This window comes from Oncorhynchus mykiss, chromosome 2 (genome assembly GCF_057628025.1).
Source record: "Oncorhynchus mykiss isolate SJ-2025 chromosome 2, ASM5762802v1, whole genome shotgun sequence".
Classification (NCBI taxonomy): Eukaryota; Metazoa; Chordata; class Actinopteri; order Salmoniformes; family Salmonidae; genus Oncorhynchus; species Oncorhynchus mykiss.
In genome coordinates, this window is record NC_143023.1 from 64,371,235 (window position 1) to 64,392,113 (window position 20,879).

A 20,879-nucleotide genomic window follows, 5' to 3' on the forward strand; every position below is an offset into this window, starting at 1 on the left:
TTTCTCTGATGAATCCCCTTTCCGATTGTTTGGGGTATCCGGAAAAAAGCTTGTCTGGAGAAGGTGAGCTCTACCATCAGTCCTGTGTCATGCCAACAGTAAAGCATCCTGAGACCATTCATGTGTGGGGTTGCTTCTCAGCCAAGGGAGTGGGCTCACTCACAATTTTGCCTAAGAACACAGCCATGAGTAAAGAATGGTACCAACACATCTTCCAAGAGCAGCTTCTCCCAACCATCCAGGAACAGTTTGGTGACGAACAATGCCTTTTCCAGCATGATGAAGCACCTTGCCATAAGGCAAAAGTGATAACTAAGTGGCTCGGGGAACAGAACATTGATATTTTGGGTCCATGGCCAGGAAACTCCCCAGACCTTTATCCCATTGAGAACTTGTGGTCAATCCTCAAGAGGCGGTGGACAAACAAAAACACACAAACTCCAAGCATTGATAATGCAAGAATGGGCTGCCATCAGTCAGGATGTGGCCCAGAAGTTAATTGACAGCATGCCAGGGCAGATTGCAGAGGTCTTGAAAAAGAAGGGACAACACTGCAAATATTGACTCTTTGCATCAACTTCATGTACTTGTCAATAAAAGCCTTTGACACTTATGAAATGCTTGAAATTATACTTCAGTATTCCATAGTAACATCTGACAAAAAATATCTAAAGACATTGAAGCAGCAAACTTTGTGAAAATTAATATTTGTGTCATTCAAAACTTGGCCACAACTGTACAGAGAGATCCTTGATGAAAACCTGCTCCAAAGCACTCAGGAACTTAGACTGGGGCAAAGGTTCACCTTCCAACAGGACAACGACCCTAAGCACACAGCTAAGAAAACATAGGAGTGGCTTCGGAAAAAGTCGGGACTTCAAACCGATCTAACGTCTCTGGAGACCTGAAAATGTGCAGTGGCTCTCCCCATCCAACCTGACAAAGCTCGAGAGGATCTGCAGAGAAGATTGGGAGAAACTCCCCAAATACAGGTGTGCCTAGCTTGTAGTGTCATACCCATGAAGACTGAAGGCTGTAATCACTGCCAAAGGTGCTTTCAAGTACTGAGTAAAGGGTCTGAATACTTGTAAATGTAAATTTGATATTTCAGGTTTGTATTTAAGAAATGTTCTAACATTTCTAAAAACCTGGGGGGGGGGGGGGGGGGGGAATGACAATCCATTTTGACTAAGGCTGTAACTTAACAAAATGTGGAAAAAGTAAAATGGTCTGAATACTTTCCAAATGCACTGTATAAAAATAATCAATGGTTGATGCATGATTGAAGCAATACCAAGAATATTCATTACACACGCATCATTTTGCAGGTAGAATGTTTGACTTGAGTGGTACTGTAACAGTTGTAAAATGGAACCCATTTACCACAAGACTTCAGACAGTTAACACTCACTAGATACGTGCAACTGGAAACCATTTTCTACAGTTTTTCACCTTGGGTTTGTACAGTTTAATGTTGTCAAGGGGGAGAAAACATGTGTATGGCACTAACAGAACATTATCTACCTTAATAAATTAAGTTAAAAACTATACCAAAGGTTTTCAAATCTTGCTCATGTTGAAAGTATACAAGAAACATTTACAAATAATAGCTGTGGCAAAATAAACCTTTGAATATTTAAAATTATTTTGATTCCTACCAACAAGCGTACTGATAAACATACCAACATGGGTTGCCGATTAACATTGCATGGTAGCTGGAAATAAAATGTATCCGATTTTGTGCAGAAGGAAAACCCTATCAAAATCACACCAAGTTTTCCAATTGGTATATTTTAGTTATCGTCCGTTTCTGTATACATTTTCTTTTTATAAAATATTTTATTCATACAATCATTTTAACTATAGCAACATTACTATTTAACTTGGAGTGGCAAAATATCAGACGGATCACCTCATAACAATAGTATATAAACGAATGCAAAAAAATAATAACTGTATCCATTAGAGTATCTCTTCATTCAGTTCCAACTTCCTGTACAACTGTCTGTAATAGCCTAATATTAATATTGCTGGTCCTGATCTGGTGAAGTTAGTGCAGCAGCAGCTCTGACTCTGGACTTGCACTGCCCTCTACTGGTGGCCCAGGGAGAGAGCTGTGCGTGGCAGGAACAGGCTGGCAGGAACCACATCACCCTGGGCCGTTCACAGCTGCCACCGGTGAGGCCACGCTCTGCTCTGTTCTGTAGGCGGGCAGACAGAGGACACAGTGTAACATACTGGATGACACACACTTCACAAGTGATAAGACATGCCAGACTGGAACCCCACAGCACAACCTCATTCTAGCTGACACTTACTTGGCTTCGTCCATTGCTGTTCCTTCTAGGGGACCATTAACAGCGTCACTGGGGACTTTTGATTTCTCATCTGAATGTTGTGCACTGTGGAAGGGAAGAAATAAAGAAAGATAAGACATCATGAGACAGAACCGGTACAACAGCATGTCTGAAAATAGCTCACTAGTACGAGACAGTTCCAGTGAAGGTATAAGTTGACAACATGGAGCCAGACCCTGGTTTGGAACAGTTGCTGACAGGCTGGACAGATGCAGGGACCCTCTTCTCTGGTGTTCCACTCTCCCTCACCACGCACTTTGCAGATGCGTCCTCTGAGGTAGACAACTTCACATCCTCACTGCAGAGAAAAAGGGAACATTTACAGAGCTCTTGCCATTTCAAACATTCAGAATGACAATAGACAGAAACCCCCCACTGTTTATAGACAGAACGGAAAAGACTAGCGCATGCAGAATGGGAGAGACAGACAACATCAAAGCATTGGGCAAACGAATGTGTCGAAATGCATATGGCGGTTAAAAATGGATGCAAGGAACAAAATGGACAGCAAATGGACAGAAGCAGCAAGAGTCCATTTAGATTCTGACCATCCACTTACAGCAGTTTCCTCTTTTTAAGAGTGAGCTTGTTTCGAAGAGCAGAACACGAGGAGATGACAGTTTTGAAACTCACCGAAATGATTCAAAGTTTTCAGCCATCGGTCTTGATTTTTGTCATTAAAACCACCACAACTACGTCGTCATAATTACTAGGCAAAACTAACGCACTCCAGGATATTTGGGTATTTTTACAGGTCTTATTCATTTTCTGTTTGAGGCGGCGGTTATGTGCGATTTATTTAACCTTTAAGCAGGCAAGTCAATTTAGAACACATTCTTATTTAAAATGACCTGGCAAAGTGAACTACATTTACAACTACCTAGATGGCATTTTGAAAGTCTGTTGGACTTGAGATTCAAGCTTAAAAACAAAGCTCACTGCTAGTAGAGCTGAATCTTGCGCAACAGGACTACTGCTAGTAGAGCTGAATCTTGCGCAACAGGACTACTGCTAGTAGAGCTGAATCTTGCGCAACAGGACTACTGCTAGTAGAGCTGAATCTTGCGCAACAGGACTACTGCTAGTAGAGCTGAATCTTGCGCAACAGGACTACTGCTAGTAGAGCTGAATCTTGCGCAACAGGACTACTGCTAGTAGAGCTGAGTTTTGCGCGACAACAGGACTACTGCTAGTAGAGCTGAGTTTTGCGTGACAACAGGACTACTGCTAGTAGAGCTGAGTTTTGCGCGACAACAGGACTACTGCTAGTAGAGCTGAGTTTTGCACGACAACAGGACTACTGCTAGTAGAGCTGAGTTTTGCACGACAACAGGACTACTGCTAGTAGAGCTGAATCTTGCGCGACAACAGGACTACTGCTAGTAGAGCTGAGTTTTGCACGACAACAGGACTACTGCTAGTAGAGCTGAATCTTGCGCGACAACAGGACTACTGCTAGTAGAGCTGAATCTTGCGCGACAACAGGACTACTGCTAGTAGAGCTGAATCTTGCGCAACAGGACTACTGCTAGTAGAGCTGAATCTTGCGCGACAACAGGACTACTGCTAGTAGAGCTGAATCTTGCGCAACAGGACTACTGCTAGTAGAGCTGAATCTTGCGCGACAACAGGACTACTGCTAGTAGAGCTGAATCTTGCGCGACAACAGGACTACTGCTAGTAGAGCTGAATCTTGCGCGACAACAGGACTACTGGTAGTAGAGCTGAGTTTTGCACGACAACAGGACTACTGCTAGTAGAGCTGAGTTTTGCGCGACAACAGGACTACTGCTAGTAGAGCTGAGTTTTGCGCGACAACAGGACTACTGCTAGTAGAGCTGAGTTTTGCGCGACAACAGGACTACTGCTAGTAGAGCTGAGTTTTGCGCGACAACAGGACTACTGCTAGGCTAAGAGTCATCTCTCTCCAGTTTATTCCAGCCACCTCACAATGCCATGAACTACAAACCAAAGCCAATGAGACACCAGCACAAGGAGGTGGTGGATAAATTTTGAAGACTGCCTACACCAATCCACACCCCCACCTGGACATCGACAGAAAGGAGAACAAGGCCAACTCAAAGCCTGGGAGTGGCTAATCCCGAGGGCTGATGGCCAATTCACGACGTCATTGACGACGAGCGACGACCAAATCAATACATCTGAGATATACATGCAAATGGAGATGGCAAAATAATTAATAAAAAAAACTCAGTGGCTGACATGAAAACAAGACACGGCAGATGTCTGCCCCCCGACTGGCTGTACATACCGATAAGATTTCAACACTCTGAAGCCACACGCACGCCAGAGAGAAAGAGGAAGCTCATGTTGTAAGTGTTGCAGTTAAAGTGAAGGACAGTTTCTCAAACAACACAGACAGCAATGTAGGTTTGGCAGGTTTGGTGATACATAAATGGTATATAGATATTTATACAAGTCTACTGGAGTGTCCCTGCCTTGCATGGATTTAAGTCACTCAGTGCAGGAGGGGGAAAACGTGGCAAGACACAGAGGTCAATTCCACATGCTCTGAGGTGAATGGCTGTGTTGTAAAGGAAGGATTGGTGACCAGAGGAACAGGGTATGGTGAGTCATCAAAAGCCTTACCTCTTGAAAATGGCAGTTTCAGTTTTGGCATCTACAGTAAGGCTAACTGTTTCCTTCATGGATCCATTGGTGACCGTCTCAGTGGTGACGGACTCCTCTGCATCCGAGCATCCGGCTTTCCCTCCAGGGGAGCTGGCTGGCTGGGCTGCCTCATCCCCTGGCCACTGGTCAGAATCTGCGACGTCACACAGGGACAGCATCATAACAGTGACCACAGAGTTAGCCGTAACACACTTATTCCTGAAAAGCTCAGTGGCAAATCTCACCTTCATGCTGCATTGGTGCGTTGACACCCAAGGGGTCTCCTGTCTCTATACAGGTCTCCATTGCTACTGGGGAATTGCTCCTCAAAGGATCTTTGGGTCTGGAAGATAGTCAGAAAAGGTCTTGAATTTGTCCTCTTAAAATAGCCAATCTCAAATATTAGACATGGGAAGCCAGGGGAATGAACAGAACACCCGTCACCCACATCCTTATTCATACTACATGGAAGGATAACGCAATATGGAAATGTGTGGCAAGTGTCACCTAAGGCCTTGGGAATGAGGGTGGTGGGATGATGAACCCTTACCTAACTGGTGAGAAGTTGCTAGAGAAGTCTGCCCAGCCCATGGCTTTGCCAGGGGAGGCGTTGGGGGAGCTCCAGCCAGCAGACTCTGGTATAACCGCAGGGGAGGAGGGGGAGGCTGGGGCAGCGCAGGCTGGGGCAGATTCCCCCATCGCCGTAGAACTCCCGGTGTCCATGGGTATGTCGTCAAAGTTAGCTGTCCACAGAGGCCCTGAAACAACAGGGCAGCCGTCACAAAAAAGCAAGGCATCATCTCGAAAAGATCATACCAGACCGACCTACCCAACGAACCACTAACCCAACCCCAGTGCGCAAACCCGGAACAATCACTCACCAGTGTCCACCTCCATTCTGTCATCAGAGCTGGCATTGTTGGGGTCAAAAGGATCGCGTTTAACATCCTCCTCCTCAGAGTCTGTGCTCTCCTCACTATCTGTGCTGCCAGAGCTCCTAATGGGAGGCACAGAATGGACAAAAGTCAAGAAAATGTATCAAAATCACCCAAACTGGTGCCTTGAACCAAGCCTCAGAAGATATGTTAGTCATTTAAAACATGTCATTTACATATCCGCCAAGAGGCGCTGCCGTACCGAGGACGTCTCTGAGCGTCTGGTGCGAAAGTAACATCTTTCTCGTCCCAGATGTCCTCCTCATCAGAGCCTGCATCTTCAAACTGCTGGATCTTCTCCTTACAGCAGGCCTCAAACAGAGCTATATTCGCCTGGAAGACAACACCAGTACCAGGGTAAAGCACATGATACACAAAAAGATACGCTGTGATGCCTCCACTTCCTCATTACTGTAAATGGAAAAGGGAAGAAAATATGTATGTGCATAATTTTCATAGGTAACAGAACTTCAGACGTCTAGAGTGCAGCATTAGCTAATATGCACCAATCCTTTTCAGGATGGTAAAACGTTTTCAGTGTAAACTTAAAAACGACTAAAACCAGATAAAGATTGTTGAAAAGATAATGGAGCAACTTTTTTTTTTTTATTTTTTTTTTTATTATTATTATATATATATATATTTTTTTTTTAAATCGGATTATCTTTGAGAACTAACAATTACCAAAATAAAAACTAGTCTGGGAGAATCTGATGACTTATGTTCGAATCACTTAGACAGCATAAGAACAAGAAATAAGCCATAGCAAAATGTCTAGGCTTGCAGGAAATTAGCTTCAAAACAGACATTGTCTCTGAGGCTGAAAAAAAATCCCAGAGTAAAGACTAACAGCATTATAAAAATAGTAAACTTTAAAACTTTGGGAGATAATTTTCCTCAAACTGCTACTTTATTATCTTACTCATTTCCACTAGAATTGAACAGATCTCCAGTACAAATGGAAGACAACATGGCATTCATTTTAACATCCTTTCACTACCTTTGAAATGCATTAAATTATATTAAAATACTTACACTTTCATTTGTATTCAAGGAAAAATTGATGTCTGATATTCTATCAAAGGGAATACTGAAATGTTAAAGAAAAGAGTTTAGTTTAGTTATATTAATTAGACAATGACTACAAACAATGACTAAACACAATGGCTTCAGGACGCCTACCTACAGAGGCCCATTAACAGGAAGAAGAATGTTATTGACATGAAAGCAGCTTTATGCAGAAACTCCAGCCAGCCATTCCCACCTGGTCATTCTCCTCAGGGGCCCAGCCGCCAGCAGATCACCCACATAACAAGAAGAGCCAGAGGCACAGAACAGGGTTGAAGTGCGCTACTTATTCCAAACTAACTGAATTATGCAGGTTTTTTTTTTACTCTGCATAGAAAAGTCTTGGGCGGGTCGCCTAAGTGTTTTTCCTCGGGCCGCCCATGTCCAAACAGTAATTTAAAAAAAGTACATAGAAAGACGTTTCAGTGTAAACAAAATACTAAAACCAGATAAAGTATGTAGGAAAGATAACGGACCTATACATTTTTAAATAAGATCTTTGAAAACGATCAACCCCCTAAGTAAAAGCTAGATAGTCAGGGAGAATCAAAATTTCCCAAAATGATGATTGGTGATTTTAAAAACATTCTGCTGGTGTCACACAGATATGGTATTTAAAATATATATATTTTTATTTAACTAGGCAAGTAATTGTATCCTAAACAATATTCAAAACAGATTTTTAAAAGTTGATTGATTTACCAAGATGAGTCCCCACACTTGTCTCAAAGCAGAGCGATTGTGCCGTCCCAATCAAAACAGTGCTGAAATTAGAATCGAGTAGGCTTTTGCTTCAAATTTATTACAAGAATTGGATGACTTCGGGACGTTTCAGTAAGCAACAACTTGATACATGCCTTCAATTGCACATACTTTAATCCAATAGTTTCATCATTCAGTGATATTTATTCCCACAGTAATTCTTTATGTATCCATCCGGTTATGTTTAAGAAAACAGTGCGTGTGGTGGGCTATGAGAAGAGATGGGTGAAGTGACATGTCTTGCAAAATGTATAACTGACTGTCTAGCAACCATCAAGAGTTTAAGAGTGTAGTGTGTGCCAAAGCCGCCTCAGCATTACAGCTACGTTTCATAGGCAGAACTTTACTGAAATGATTAGTAGATTGTTTGGCAGAACATTTTTTGGGGGCTTTGATACCGGCAATACCTTTCAGATATAAAGAAGAGGGGGTAAAAGTTGTCAGGATAAGGTTGGCGGAAAAACATCTTGGTAGAAAAGGGATATTTGACTCAGATAGTGTAAGGGATAGCAAAATGTGTAGAATTGCAGGAAGTGAGCTTTAAAACAGCTACATTGTCAATGTGGCCAACAGGAGGGCCTCTAAAATGTTTGGTCAGAGGCCACCACGCCCATACCAACCACAAGCCCCATTTTGATCAAGAAAAAATAAACTGTTTTGCAATTACCAATTACAATCTGGACTCTGGTCCAAGCAAAGCATCAGTCTTGATTGACAGTGACACAGGCAATCTACTTTAATGGTAGAACTGTATAATATGAGCTACTTAAATGTAATAAGAATATTTGACATTCATGGGTTGCTGAATTCAGACTGGCATCCAATTAACCTACCACTTACATTTTATTTAAATTTTATTTTCATATGTAAATGTTAATTGCAAACATGTATGTAACCTAAACTTTTGTACAGAGAAAGAAACTGATTCCCAGTCCTTTGTTAAGGAAGCAAAGAATGTATTAACAGAACACCAGTCAAGTCACCCCACACCCTTATTGAAATCCCCAAACCAGTAGAATAGCAAGTTATGAAGAAAACATGCAGGGTCAGTACTCACTCCACGACATCGTCCTGATCGGCAAACTCTTCGTCATTGAAGCCAAACTGCTCAATAAAATTGGACGTCATTTGTTGCATCTGATAATCAGAAAAGGCCTGGCAAACCCAGGACCAACGATAATGATATAGTCTTGGCACTACAAAAAACTTCAAGTACTTCAATTCAAAACAATTGACTAATACTGTAGCTATAGGTTCATCGTTTAAAGATTAAGAGCACAAGCATACTTACAACTGGAAGACACATTTAATATTCACAAAATCTGTACTACTATTACTAGACAAGTATAATAATGTTAACAATAATTTTTTAAAAGTATCAATATGGAGATTTTGCAGCATTTATATAGTCTCATCCAGTTACAGACTTACTTGTTGTAAAGAGGAATCCTGGTGGAATCCGCTGTCCTTGAAGTCTACCTCGTCATCACTGGATGAGTGAATATGGTGTGTGTTCACCTAGTGCACAGTGCAACCAACCTTATTACTAAGAGGACAACCATGAGACATCCTTCAAACAGCTTCGGCATTACTGGCACTTCACCTTTCAGTACGTCAGTGTAAATACTGTGTAACAGTGTACTCTGAAAACATTTTGGCATTAAGTAACTGAGGTGTCTGTATCAGACTTACTAGGTCTACAGTGTTTCTCTTGTTTGTGTCAGCTAGCTGACCAGAAATGAAGGTCTCCCATCTCTCTCTGTCTTCTTCTGTGAGCTCTGAAATAACGCAGAGAAATAACAAGATGAGTCTATTCCACCTCATTTTAGGATATAGTAAGGATAGTTTTTTTTCGCTCCAACAACCTCATTCCTTATGGGTGTCAAAGCCCACTCACCTGAGATGAGCTGCTGTATCTGTGCACCATTGGGGCCCTTGTCGCTGTTGTGCACTATTGAGTTGGCTATTCTGGTCAAGTGGCCCATGTAGCCCTGTCTACGTCCACCCTCAGCCCTGCAACAGGAAACACTTAATGAAGCCTACCGGCACATTGTGGTGACTTTACTGTGAGCCGTCGCAAGGGGAAAAATTAAAGAGCTCCCAAGAGATTTAAAAAACCCAAATCTGCAGTGGTCTAGTAACAACGAGACACATATCATTAATAATAACAGTACTTACTGCGCTTTCTCATTGGAGCTCCATGCATCAAGAATTCTCTGTATAAACTGGCACTTCTGAAACAGCTAAAACACAGCACACAAAAATAGTTGATTGACTTGTCTGACATGAGTACCATTCTAGATGTAAAGAAAAGGGTGATGAAGTCTCACATGATTGATGAGGTGGCTTTCTCTGACAGGCTCCTGATCACTGTTGATTTTGAGGTTTTCACTTTGGGCTGGGGGCATCGCTAGGATCATTGCAGTGCATATTTCAACTTGTAAATGCAGGAAGTTATTCCATATATATTTGAAGTACATGTCCTGAGAATAAACAGATTGTTTTTTTTTAAAAGCATACATTTATTTAATAAGAAAATGTTCCAAACCAAGTTGTTGAAGTGAGCATCATCCCTGTTGACCTTAGTTATGAGAAGGGGGTAGTAAAGGAACTAGTGTCATGAAAGACAGAAATCCCTGTGCATAGCAGTCTAAATCCAGGTGCTGATTAAGACAGGAACAACTAGTACTAAAAACCATGTGTAAAATATAAAAGACAGGCAACTTACAAGTATGACACCTAGAGTGTTGAGGTTAATCAGCTCCATGTTGATGATATGAGTGTTGGTCTGCAGGAGGCTGGCCACTAGACGGACCACATTCAGCCGGGTGTTGCCCACTGGGGGGTCTAGCACTCCCCATGTGGTTTTCATGATATTCTTCTGCAAATATGGGGATGAAAAGAACAATCAGGCTCTCATTCAGTTGGTAACTAAAACACAACCGCCATTGGAGTGAACTTGTAGAGTGGACTGCACTTGTAAAGTCAATTTAGAGGAAAGACCACCCACTCTGAAGATAAATATGACTCAAAGTTAAACCAAGATTAAGACAGCAGGATCACAACAAAAGAGAAATGTAGTAATAGTTTATTTAAAATATTATGGTTGTCATATTTATTTCAAGTTAATAACAAAGAGAAAAACCTATACTTAGCTCACTGAAATGGCCTGAAATATCTGCAATGTTTAGTGTGTGTGTGTGTAAGACGATAGGTACACTACATGACCAAAAGTATGTAGACATCTGCTCAATGAACTTCTCATTCCAAAATCATGAGAAATATGGAGTTGGTCCCCCCCCCCCCTTTGCTGCTACAACATCCTCAACTCTTCTGGGAAGGCTTTCCACTAGATGTTGGAACATTGCTGCAGGGATTCCCCTCAGCCACAAGAGTACTTGTGAAGTCGGGCACTTATCTTGGGCGATTAGGCCTGGCTCGCAGTCGGCGTTCCAATTTATCCCAAAGGTGTTCGATGAGGTTGAGGTCAGGGCTCTGTCCAGACCTGTCAAGTCCTTCCACACCAATCGACAAACAATGTCTGCATTAACCTTGCTTTGTGCACTGGGGTATTGTCGTGCTGAAACAGGAAAGGGCCTTCCCCAAAAGGTTGCCACAAATTTGGAAGCACAGAATCGTCTAGAATGTCGTTGTAAACTGGAACTAAGGGGACCAGCCCGAACCATGAAAAACAGCCCCAGACCATTATTTTTCCTCCACCAAACTTGACAGTTGGCACTATGCAGTCGGGCAGGTAGCATTCTCCAGGAATCCACAAAACCCAGATTCGTCCGTCAGACTGCCAGATGGTGACCTGTGATTCGTCACTCCAGAGTCCAATGGCGGTGAGCTTCACACCACTCCAGCCGACGCTTAGCAGTGCGCATGGTGATATTAGGCTTGTGTGCGGATGCTCGGCCATGGAAACCCATTTCTTGAAGCTCCCGTCGAACAGTTATTGTGCTGACATTGACTCGGTAGTGAGTCAAACGAGGACAGACAATTTTTACACGCTACGAGCTTCGGTACTTAGCGATCCCGTCCTGTGAGCTTGTGTGACCTACCACTTCGCGGCTGAGTCGTTGTTGCTCCTAGACGTTTCCACATATAGTTGATCGGGGCAGCTATAGCAGGGCATAAAAATGACTTGTTGGAAAGGTGGCATCCTATGACAGTGCCACGTTGAAAGTCAGAACTCTTCAGTAAGGCCATTCTGCTGCCAATGTTTGTCTGGAGATTCCATGGCGGTGTGCTCGATTTTACACACCTTTTAGCAACAGCCAAATCCATTAACTCAAAGGGATGTCCGCATACTTTTGTATATATAGTATATGTAAAGTACTGTATTACCTTTGGGGGTTCCAGCAGCAGTTGATGGAAGTCTTTGAGCCTAGGTCTGACAGCCTCCAGAATGCTCTGATTGACTGAGAAGGACGGGTGGCTCATACCAGGAGGACAGATTTCCAAATGGCCTTCGAACCTGCAAACGACAGAACCGTACATCAGAAAAAGTCTCCCAAAACAAATAAAACTTTAAAATGGGATATCGTTAACTTACGCTGGTCTTCGTGTCTCAAAGAGTGTCAGGAGAATCTGAATTACACTGACTATTGCAGAGTCATTTTTCTCTTTGTCAAATATGTTGGACAGCAACTGCTCCACAGTCTCTTGTCTGAGAGAAAGGAAGGGACATGTACAGTACCAATCAGAAGTTTGGACACCTACTCATTCAAGGGTTTATCTTTATTTTGACTATTTTCTACATTGTAGAATAATAATGAAGACATCAAAACTATGAACATACATGTAGTAAGCAAAAAGTGTTAAAACCAAATATATTTTTAAAGTAGCCCCCCTTTGCTTTGACAACTTTGCACTCTTGGCATTCTCTCAACCTGCGTCACCTGGAATGCTTTTCCAACAGTCTTGAAGGAGTTCTCACATATGCTGAGCACTCGTTGGCTGCTTTTCCTTCACTCTGCGGTCCAAATCATTACAAACCATATCAATTTGGTTGAGGTCAGGTGATTGTGGAGGCCAGGTCATCTGATCCAGCACTCCACACTCCTTAGTCAAATAGCCCTTACACAGCCTGGAGGTGTGTTGGGTCATTGTCCTGTTGAAAAACAAATGATAGTCCCACTAAGCGCAACCAGATGGGATTGTGTATCGCTGCAGAATGCTGTGTTATCCATGCTGGTTAAGTGTGCCTTGAATTCTAAATTATTCAGACAGTGTCACTAGCAAAGCACCCACCTCCTCCATGCTTCATGGTGGGACCACACATGCAGAGATCATCTGTTCACCTACTCCGCGTCTCACAGACACGGTGGTTGGAACCAAAAAGCTCAAATTTGGACTCAGACCAAAGCACAGATTTACACCGGTCTAATATGTCCATTGATCGCGTTTCTTGGCCCAAGCAAGTCTCTTCTTCTTATTGGTGTCCTTTAGTAGTGGTTTCTTTACAGCAATTCGACCATGAAGACCTGATTCACTCAGTCTCCTCTGAACATTTGATGTTGAGATGTCTCTTACTTGAACACTGAAGCATTTCTTTGGGCTGCAATCTGAGGTATAGTTAACTCTAATGAACTTATCCTCTACAGCAGAGGTAACTCTGGGTCTTCCTTTCCTGTGGCGGTCTCCATGAGAGCCAGTTTCATCATAACGCTTGATGGTTTTTGCGACTGCTCTTGAAGAAAGTTTGAAAGTTTGTACATTTTCCAGATTGAGTGACCTTCATGTCTTAAATTAATGATGGACTGTCGTTTCTCTTTGCTTATTTTAGCTGTTCTTGCCATAATATGGACTTGGTCTTTTACCAAATAGGGCTATCCTTCTGTATTCCACCCCTACCATGTCACAACACAACCGATTGGCTCAAACGCATTAAGGAAAGAAATTCCACAAATTAACTTAAGGCACACCTGTTAATTGAAATACATTCCAGGTGACTACCTCGTGAAGCTGGTTGAGAGAATGCCAAGAGTGTGCAAAGTTCATCAAGGCAAAGGGTGGCTACTTTGAAGAATATCAAATATATTTTGATTTGTTTAACACTTTTTTTGGTTACTACATGATTCCATGCGTGTTATTTCATGGTTGATGGCTTCACTATTATTCTACAATGAAGAAAATAGTAAAAATAAAGGAAAACCCTTGAATGAGTAGGTGTAAGTTAGTAATGACTTTGGCACAACAATAAAATATGATGACAGTAATAATGAGTATTCCTCCTTGAAAAAACAAACAGGTTGTAGAGACTTACTTTTCTAGTGTGGCCAGTAATGGGTCAGGCTCTGAGCAGCCCTGCACTTGGAACATCTGATCTCTGCTGAGGCGGATGATTTCACACAGAGACTGGGATGCGTTGGAGTGCCTCTGGATGATGAACAGAGAGACTTTAAGACACTAAGAGAGCAACAGAACATCCAACAAACTGCTGATGAAATGTGACTTACATCCTCATCCTGAGAAGGCTGGACCATATCAACAAGCCTCTGGATCACCTTCTCCTCGTTCAGCCACTGTGGGAGGAGAAGATGGAGGTCGGTAATTGAACACACAAAAAAAAGACCAAAATGCTAAAACGCGAAGTAAACCAAATAACAACACTGACATTTAAGACATCTTGTCTGAGCTGCTGTGGTTCAACGCAGGTCAGCATTCTGAGCAGCAGGTCCATGATGGCGGATGTCCCTATGTGTTTAATCATTAAGTCCACAAAGTCTTCCCTCTTCCGCAGAAACTCCACAATCTGCAAAAGATAGTTGAAGTTTAAGGATGTGTCAAAGGACAATCTTTTCTCCCAGAGCATTCATGAAACCCTGCAGGTCATACACTTTTTAAAACCTGTGTGGTTTATACAAGCGTTTTGTATTGATCTCACCTGTTCCGGTTTCCTACCGATGAGGATGCTCAGGACCTTGCTGAAGAAACTGGCCAGTAAAGGGTTGAGTGGAGATTCATTTTGCAAGAAGCCATAAAGTTTCATTAGTAAACATTCATCTTCTCCCAGTCTGTCATTGATCTGTCCAACGTCCGAGGTAAGGAGTTCACACGATATGTTGGGGTACCTGAAAATAGCATAGAAGTCCAACATTTAATGATCAATTAATACAGTACCACTACCACACAAAAGAGCACATCAAAGGTCCTATATAATTGACTGTCTAGCAAGTCATGTTTGCCCCCTTGTGATTGTAGGGGGAATTACCTTGAATTAAACAAATGCAAGGGAAACTGAAAGAAAACATGAAATCTTTCTCAAAATTGGCATAGAAGTATAAGTATAGGTAAGGTAAGTATATCCTGGCCTAGTGTGTGTGAATCCCACTTACTTGTACTTGATCGTCTCCTCCACATCATCACTTGGCTCCTGCGTGATGTAAGTTACCAGGTCCTCCATGTACTGAGGCCGTACCAGGAAGTCCACCAGCTTGTGGTTCTGGGCCTTGCACTCCTGCAGGACATCCTCCTCGTCCATCACCTCTGTCAGAGTCACATCTTCCTTCTCCAGGAGGGTGTCGATGTGGGACGTCGTGTGTAAATCAAACTTCCAAAACATGATGCTTCTACAAGGAAGGAAAACATTCATAAGACAATGGGAAAGCACTCACAGTGACACAAAGTACACAATGTGGGTTGAGATGAGGTGGTCAAATAGAAAGCAGGTGGTGGTCAAACAGACAGCTTCACAAATGTACCTGACTGGGATAGAGTCCAGAAGTTAAAAATAAAATAATGATAGTGCTCTTTGGGAGCTCTGGCCCATTACAGGCTCCACAGGCAGCAGTGACAAGACAGGCTTTTTGACACATGCAGCAGAACGACCACCTCAACAGATCAACGCACACCTGAAACAAGCAAAGGATAAATTAGCATATTACTCATTGTAATGGAACAACATTTTCTTACTAACAGTAACATTTCTTACGTTAAGGTCACATGCTACTGAAACAAGTAGTAAACAAGTAGTAATATAAAAACATTTTTTTGTCACATTACCTTCTAAATAATAAGTGTTAACCAGGTGAAAACAAATACTTAATCTAGGTCATGAGACAAACTTTAAATCTCTGGCAAAGAGCCAGTAAACCATAGCTTTTCCATCATAGGAAAAGAGTTCACTTCCATGTTGACATGTCAGCATCCCAACAACTCTCCCCAAAATCAGTCTAAACTTCAAAGCATTAAGACAAGCACTACTGGGCTAACCGCTCCACACTCAAATACTGGCAAGATCATTGCTAGTTCAGAACACTGTGCTTAGTCAAATCACCTTGTGCCACATCTTAAGTGGCAATATAGAACACTGTGTCAACAACTCACTCACCGTAGGAACAAAGCAGTGAAACATGTTCAGTGCACACACTAGGCATATGCCTCAAAAGATAAACAGAATTTCCCACTGTGTACACCTGGCCCTCAGGTAAAAATAAAAGTCTAAGTATTTGCTAGGAATTCCCATCTTGTGGGGAAGCCTGGGAGAAATAGGGTTAAAGGTTACAGTGAAGCCATCTTGGCTTATGCTAAACCAGCACCTCAGACAACTGAATGGCTGAGAAAAGAAAGTGTATTAATAGACTGAGCATCGGGGCTGTGCTGAGGGACCACTGACATTGGTCCCTGTCCAGGCACATTCTGATGAAAGTGTGCACCTCGTTCATTGCTCTATAAAATACTATAATAAATTGAAGATGTCAAAATGAATGTCATGGAAAAACATTGAATTGTTGTCTGGCATTAAATTGTCTACCACAGGTGACCAAATAACAGGAAAAAAACTGTTTTATCACCACCCAAGAGCGCAACATTAGCCTGAACAAAGTCCTGTGTCACTAACAAAAAATAAGCACTTTCAGCTGCTGGTTTACATTGGTTATATGGTTATTTATCTGGTTATGGCCTGGTGCTGAAGTGTTTGCTCTACCAGCTACTGAGAAAGCTTTTGAACACTTAATTCCATGATTTAAGGAATAGCCCCATCTGTCTCAATTGACAAAAATATGACAAATGCTGAATAGCCAATCTCCAGTGGGTGAAGACAAAAACAATTTGTCAACTAAATCACAACCATACAACACAGTAATGTATGGTTGGTTACGCAAATATACACGTATGACTATTCCAGTGACAGTGTAAAACTGAAACCCAGGGGTTGCCCAAGGTAACATTCTGTTTCATGTAAACTAAACCAGAATGTGTCATAACTTGATGTATTTTTGTATAGGCCTACCTTCTTTTAGTACACTATTGTTTGTCAAATGTAATGCACTGCCTTGGGAGCAAAGGGTTACATTGCCGTTCAGCCCCATTTACTGTTCAGTGTTGTTCTTACTGTATTAGCTAGCTAGACTACATACTTTTGTGCGTTAGCTAGCTAACGTAAGCTAAGTAACCAACAGTCATGTCTCAGGACAGCCTGGGACTAACTAGCTAGCCAAGTTAGTTGTGGTTATAAGGGTCAGAAACCAAACTACCTAGCTAAATTCAACACTTAGCCTGACCCGGAGAATCCTGAAACTATGCCAAAACGACCAAGCTAACAGTACATAAACTCAGCAACAAAAAAAAACAGCACCTTTTTCAGGACTCGGTCTTTCAAAGATAATTTGTAAAAATCCAAATAAATCCACAGGTCTTAATTGTAAAGGGTTTAAACACTTTTTCACATGCTTATTCAATGAACCATAAAAAAAATGAATGAACAGGTACCTGTGGAACGGTCGTTAAGATACTAACAGCTTACAGACGGTAGGCAATTAAGGTCACAGTTATGAAAACTTAGGACACTAAAGAGGCCTTTCTACTGACTCTGGAAAAACATCAAAAGAACAGGGTCCCAGGGTCCCTGCTCATCTGCGTGAACGTGCCTTAGGCATGAGGACTGCAGATGTGGCCAGGGCAATAAATTGCTATGTCTGTACTGAGAAATGCCTAAGACAGAACTATACAGGGAGACAGGACGGACAGCTGATCATCCTATCATCCTCGCAGTGGCAGACCACGTGTAAACACCTGCACAGGATCGGTACATCCGAATATCACACCTGCGGGACAGGTGCAACAACTGCCGAGTTACACCAGGAACGCACAATCCCTCCATCAGTGCTCAGACTGTTCGCAATAGACTGAAAGGGGCTGGACTGAAGGCTTGTAGGCCTGTTGTAAGGCAGGTCCTCACCAGACATCACCGGCAACAACGTCACCTATGGACACAAACCCACCGTCGCTGGATCAGACAGGATTGGCAAAAAGTGTTCTTCTCTGACAAGTTGCGGTTTTGTCTTGCGTTACACTGAGGCCTGTACTCTGGAGCGGGAATGATTTGGAGGTGGAGGGCCCGTCATGGTCTGGGGCGGTGTGTCACAGCATCATCGGACTGAGCTTGTCGTCATTGCAAGCAATCTCAACGCTATGCATTACAGGGAAGACATCCTCCTCCCTCATGTGGTACCCATCCTGCAGGCTTATCCTGACATGACCCTCCAGCATGACAATGCCACCAGCCATATTGCTTGTTCTGTGCATGATTTCCTGCAAGACAGGAATGTCAGTGTTCTGTCATGGCCAACGATGAGCCCGGATCTCAATCCCATTGAGCAAGTCTGGGACCTGTTGGAACGGAGGGTGAGGGCTAGTGCCATTCCCCCCAAAATGTCTGGGAACTTGCAGGTGCGTTGGTGAAAGAGTGGGGTAACATCTCACAGCAAGAACGGGTAAATATGGTGCAGTCCATGAGGAGGAGATGCACTTCAGTACTTAATGCAGCTGACTTACTTTTGATTTTGACCCCCCCTTTGTTCAGGGACACATTATTCCATTTCTGCTCTTCACATGTCTGTGGAACTTGTTCAGTTTGTCTCAGTTGTTGAATCTTATGTTTATACAAATATCGACACGTTAAGTTTGCCGAAACTAAACGCAGTGAGAGGACGTTTATTTCTTTGCCGAGTTTAGCTAACTAGCACAATAGACAGCTGCTTGATAGCTAGTTAGGTAGGTTCGCTGCGGCCAACTATCTTAACGTTCGTTTACCAGATAGTTATCGAAGTAACGTAGTTACAGCTGACGTGGTTTTCACAAACTACTAACATTAACTAGCTACTTTGACGTTACCCAAAATGCTAACGCTTCCTAGGTGGCCAACTAACGTTAGCGAACACAAAAATATTTGACTAACGTTAGCCAGTTCCCGTCAACAACTTGACGCCTCTAGATGGCTATCTAACGTTAACTGGCAAAAAAAATACCGAAGCCAACATCTAACCGTATAACGTTAACATCAATATCCAAACGGTGGGCGCATGCTGGATAACGTCAGTTAGCATTTTCCAGTTAACCAACGCAGACAGGCCAAACCGTGTCGACAACACTGGTCTGAAATACGGCTAACTAACGTTATCTAGCAAGCAACATAGTGCATTTCAATGGACCCCAGTGCAGTGGCTTTTCACACACAATAAGACTAACGTATCGTAGCTATCTATCGAGTACAATATAACAAGACGATTCGTACTTATAAATACATCGGTGTAGCTAAGTTACCGGTAGCTAAAGAGAAATGGGTAGTTAATGTTGCTCTAGCTAGCTAGCTCAGTAGCTGTTCCTGTCTCCTGAACTGCATGCACCAGCTAGCAAGTACGTACCAACAAACAACGGTAAATGGTGAGTCCCCGGCATGTAGCTTATTGGGCCATTAGCCTAAAGTGTCAACAACAACAAAAAAAGCCACGAATCCTAAGAAGGAAAAAAAAAAAGTGTTTTCAACGGATTCTGACAGGCGAGAAAATGTAGCTAGACTGTCAGATGGCACTTTTCAAGATGGCGGCATCATCAGCTCCAACGACCCTTCCCCCACCACCATAACCAGGCAGATAAGCAGGTTACCAGGTCTTCTGGTCGTCACTAGTTACCACAGCCGCAGAGACTTCATCACGGCTAAACCACGCCTGCTTCTACAATTTGTCTTCTTAAAATCTGATTTTAAATCTAACCTTAAGCATAGCCTTAACCACACGACTGACCTTAAATTAAGACCAAAAAGCAAATGTTTGTTTTAATTGGTGTGGATGTGCTAGTGACAACAGTATTTTTGCCACAACTAAACTACCAGTCAATCAAACTGACCGATTGAGCTCTATTGGCTAATTAATCACGCCAATCAGATTTCTTGCGAGCTCAGTCTTGTGATTTGGTACGGTGCAAGTCATTAAATGGTCCGTGCTTGGGACGTCCCTATCCCATTGAACTTGAGAAGTAAAATGGTTCGGGTTTAGGGTAGGGACGTCCCATTGAATCCGGGTAGCACTGACCGTCATTAAACTGCGTCCACTCCATTGCGTAAAACGTTAAAAAAAACGTCGCGTCGAGAAACTCCCATTTTCCGCAGATAGAGCAGGGTCAGTTACCATCGGTCTACAGAGGGACTTATCTTTAAAAGGTCGAGTCCTAATAACCAAGGCTGAAGGTATCTCTAGACTAACATATGGTGCTCTATCTTTATATCTTGACCGTAAAATAAGCAAGGAGATAGACCAGATGCTTTTCAACTTTCTTTGGAGAAACCGTACCCATTACATTAGGAAAACTGTTGTAATGAACACTTATGAGAATGGTGGACTGAATTTTCTGGACTTTACTACTTTAAATAATACTTTTAAGATCAATTGGATAAAACAATTCCTAAGAAGACCCACTTCTATCTGGAATTTTATTCCTCATCATGTCTTCTCTACTTTTGGTGGCCTTAACTTCATGTTGTTTTGCAATTATAATATTGACAAAGTTCCAGTGAAACTTTCTGCTTTTCATCGGCAGGTTTTCTTGTCATGGTCCTTAATTTATAAACACAATTTTTCTCCACACAGATATTATATATGGAATAATCGGGATATATTGTATAAAAATACCTCTCTGTTTTTAGAATATTGGTTCCGAAATAATATCCTATTGGTGAGCCAACTGGTAAATGCAGAGGGTCTTTTACTCAGTTATAAATAATTCTTATCACTTTACAAGGTCCCTGTAACACCTAAAGATTTTGCAATTGTTTTAGATGCCATTCCCTCAGGTGTTGCTATGTTATTCAGGAACGTGTCAAGACCTGACCCTCAGAGCC

General features: G+C 42.3%; 1 protein-coding gene across 24 annotated transcripts; it reads right to left on the reverse strand.

Moving 5' to 3' along the window:
- Positions 1 to 1,444: 1,444 nt before the first annotated feature.
- On the reverse strand, positions 1,445 to 20,027 carry ppp6r3 (protein phosphatase 6, regulatory subunit 3). 24 transcript variants are annotated; one of them, XM_090204688.1, is made up of 26 exons: positions 19,408 to 20,019; positions 15,463 to 15,612; positions 15,097 to 15,330; positions 14,646 to 14,832; positions 14,376 to 14,513; positions 14,218 to 14,283; positions 14,025 to 14,137; positions 12,312 to 12,425; positions 12,104 to 12,233; positions 10,482 to 10,634; positions 10,084 to 10,236; positions 9,932 to 9,996; positions 9,651 to 9,766; positions 9,446 to 9,531; positions 9,185 to 9,271; positions 8,811 to 8,857; positions 6,959 to 7,013; positions 6,126 to 6,256; positions 5,870 to 5,985; positions 5,539 to 5,731; positions 5,234 to 5,331; positions 4,968 to 5,142; positions 4,630 to 4,647; positions 2,533 to 2,655; positions 2,319 to 2,402; positions 1,445 to 2,201 (listed from the first exon to the last, which is right to left on the reverse strand). In XM_090204688.1, the coding sequence occupies exons 3-26, from the start codon at positions 15,321 to 15,323 to the stop codon at positions 2,150 to 2,152; spliced, it is 2,727 nt and encodes a 908-aa protein (XP_090060814.1). In that variant the 5' UTR covers positions 15,324 to 15,330; positions 15,463 to 15,612; positions 19,408 to 20,019; the 3' UTR covers positions 1,445 to 2,149. The 24 variants fall into 24 exon arrangements, with proteins under 24 accessions (XP_090060814.1, XP_021423833.2, XP_021423824.2 ...); XM_021568158.3 differs by having other exon boundaries at positions 5,539 to 5,746; XM_021568149.3 differs by having other exon boundaries at positions 8,811 to 8,890.
- Positions 20,028 to 20,879: the final 852 nt, after the last annotated feature.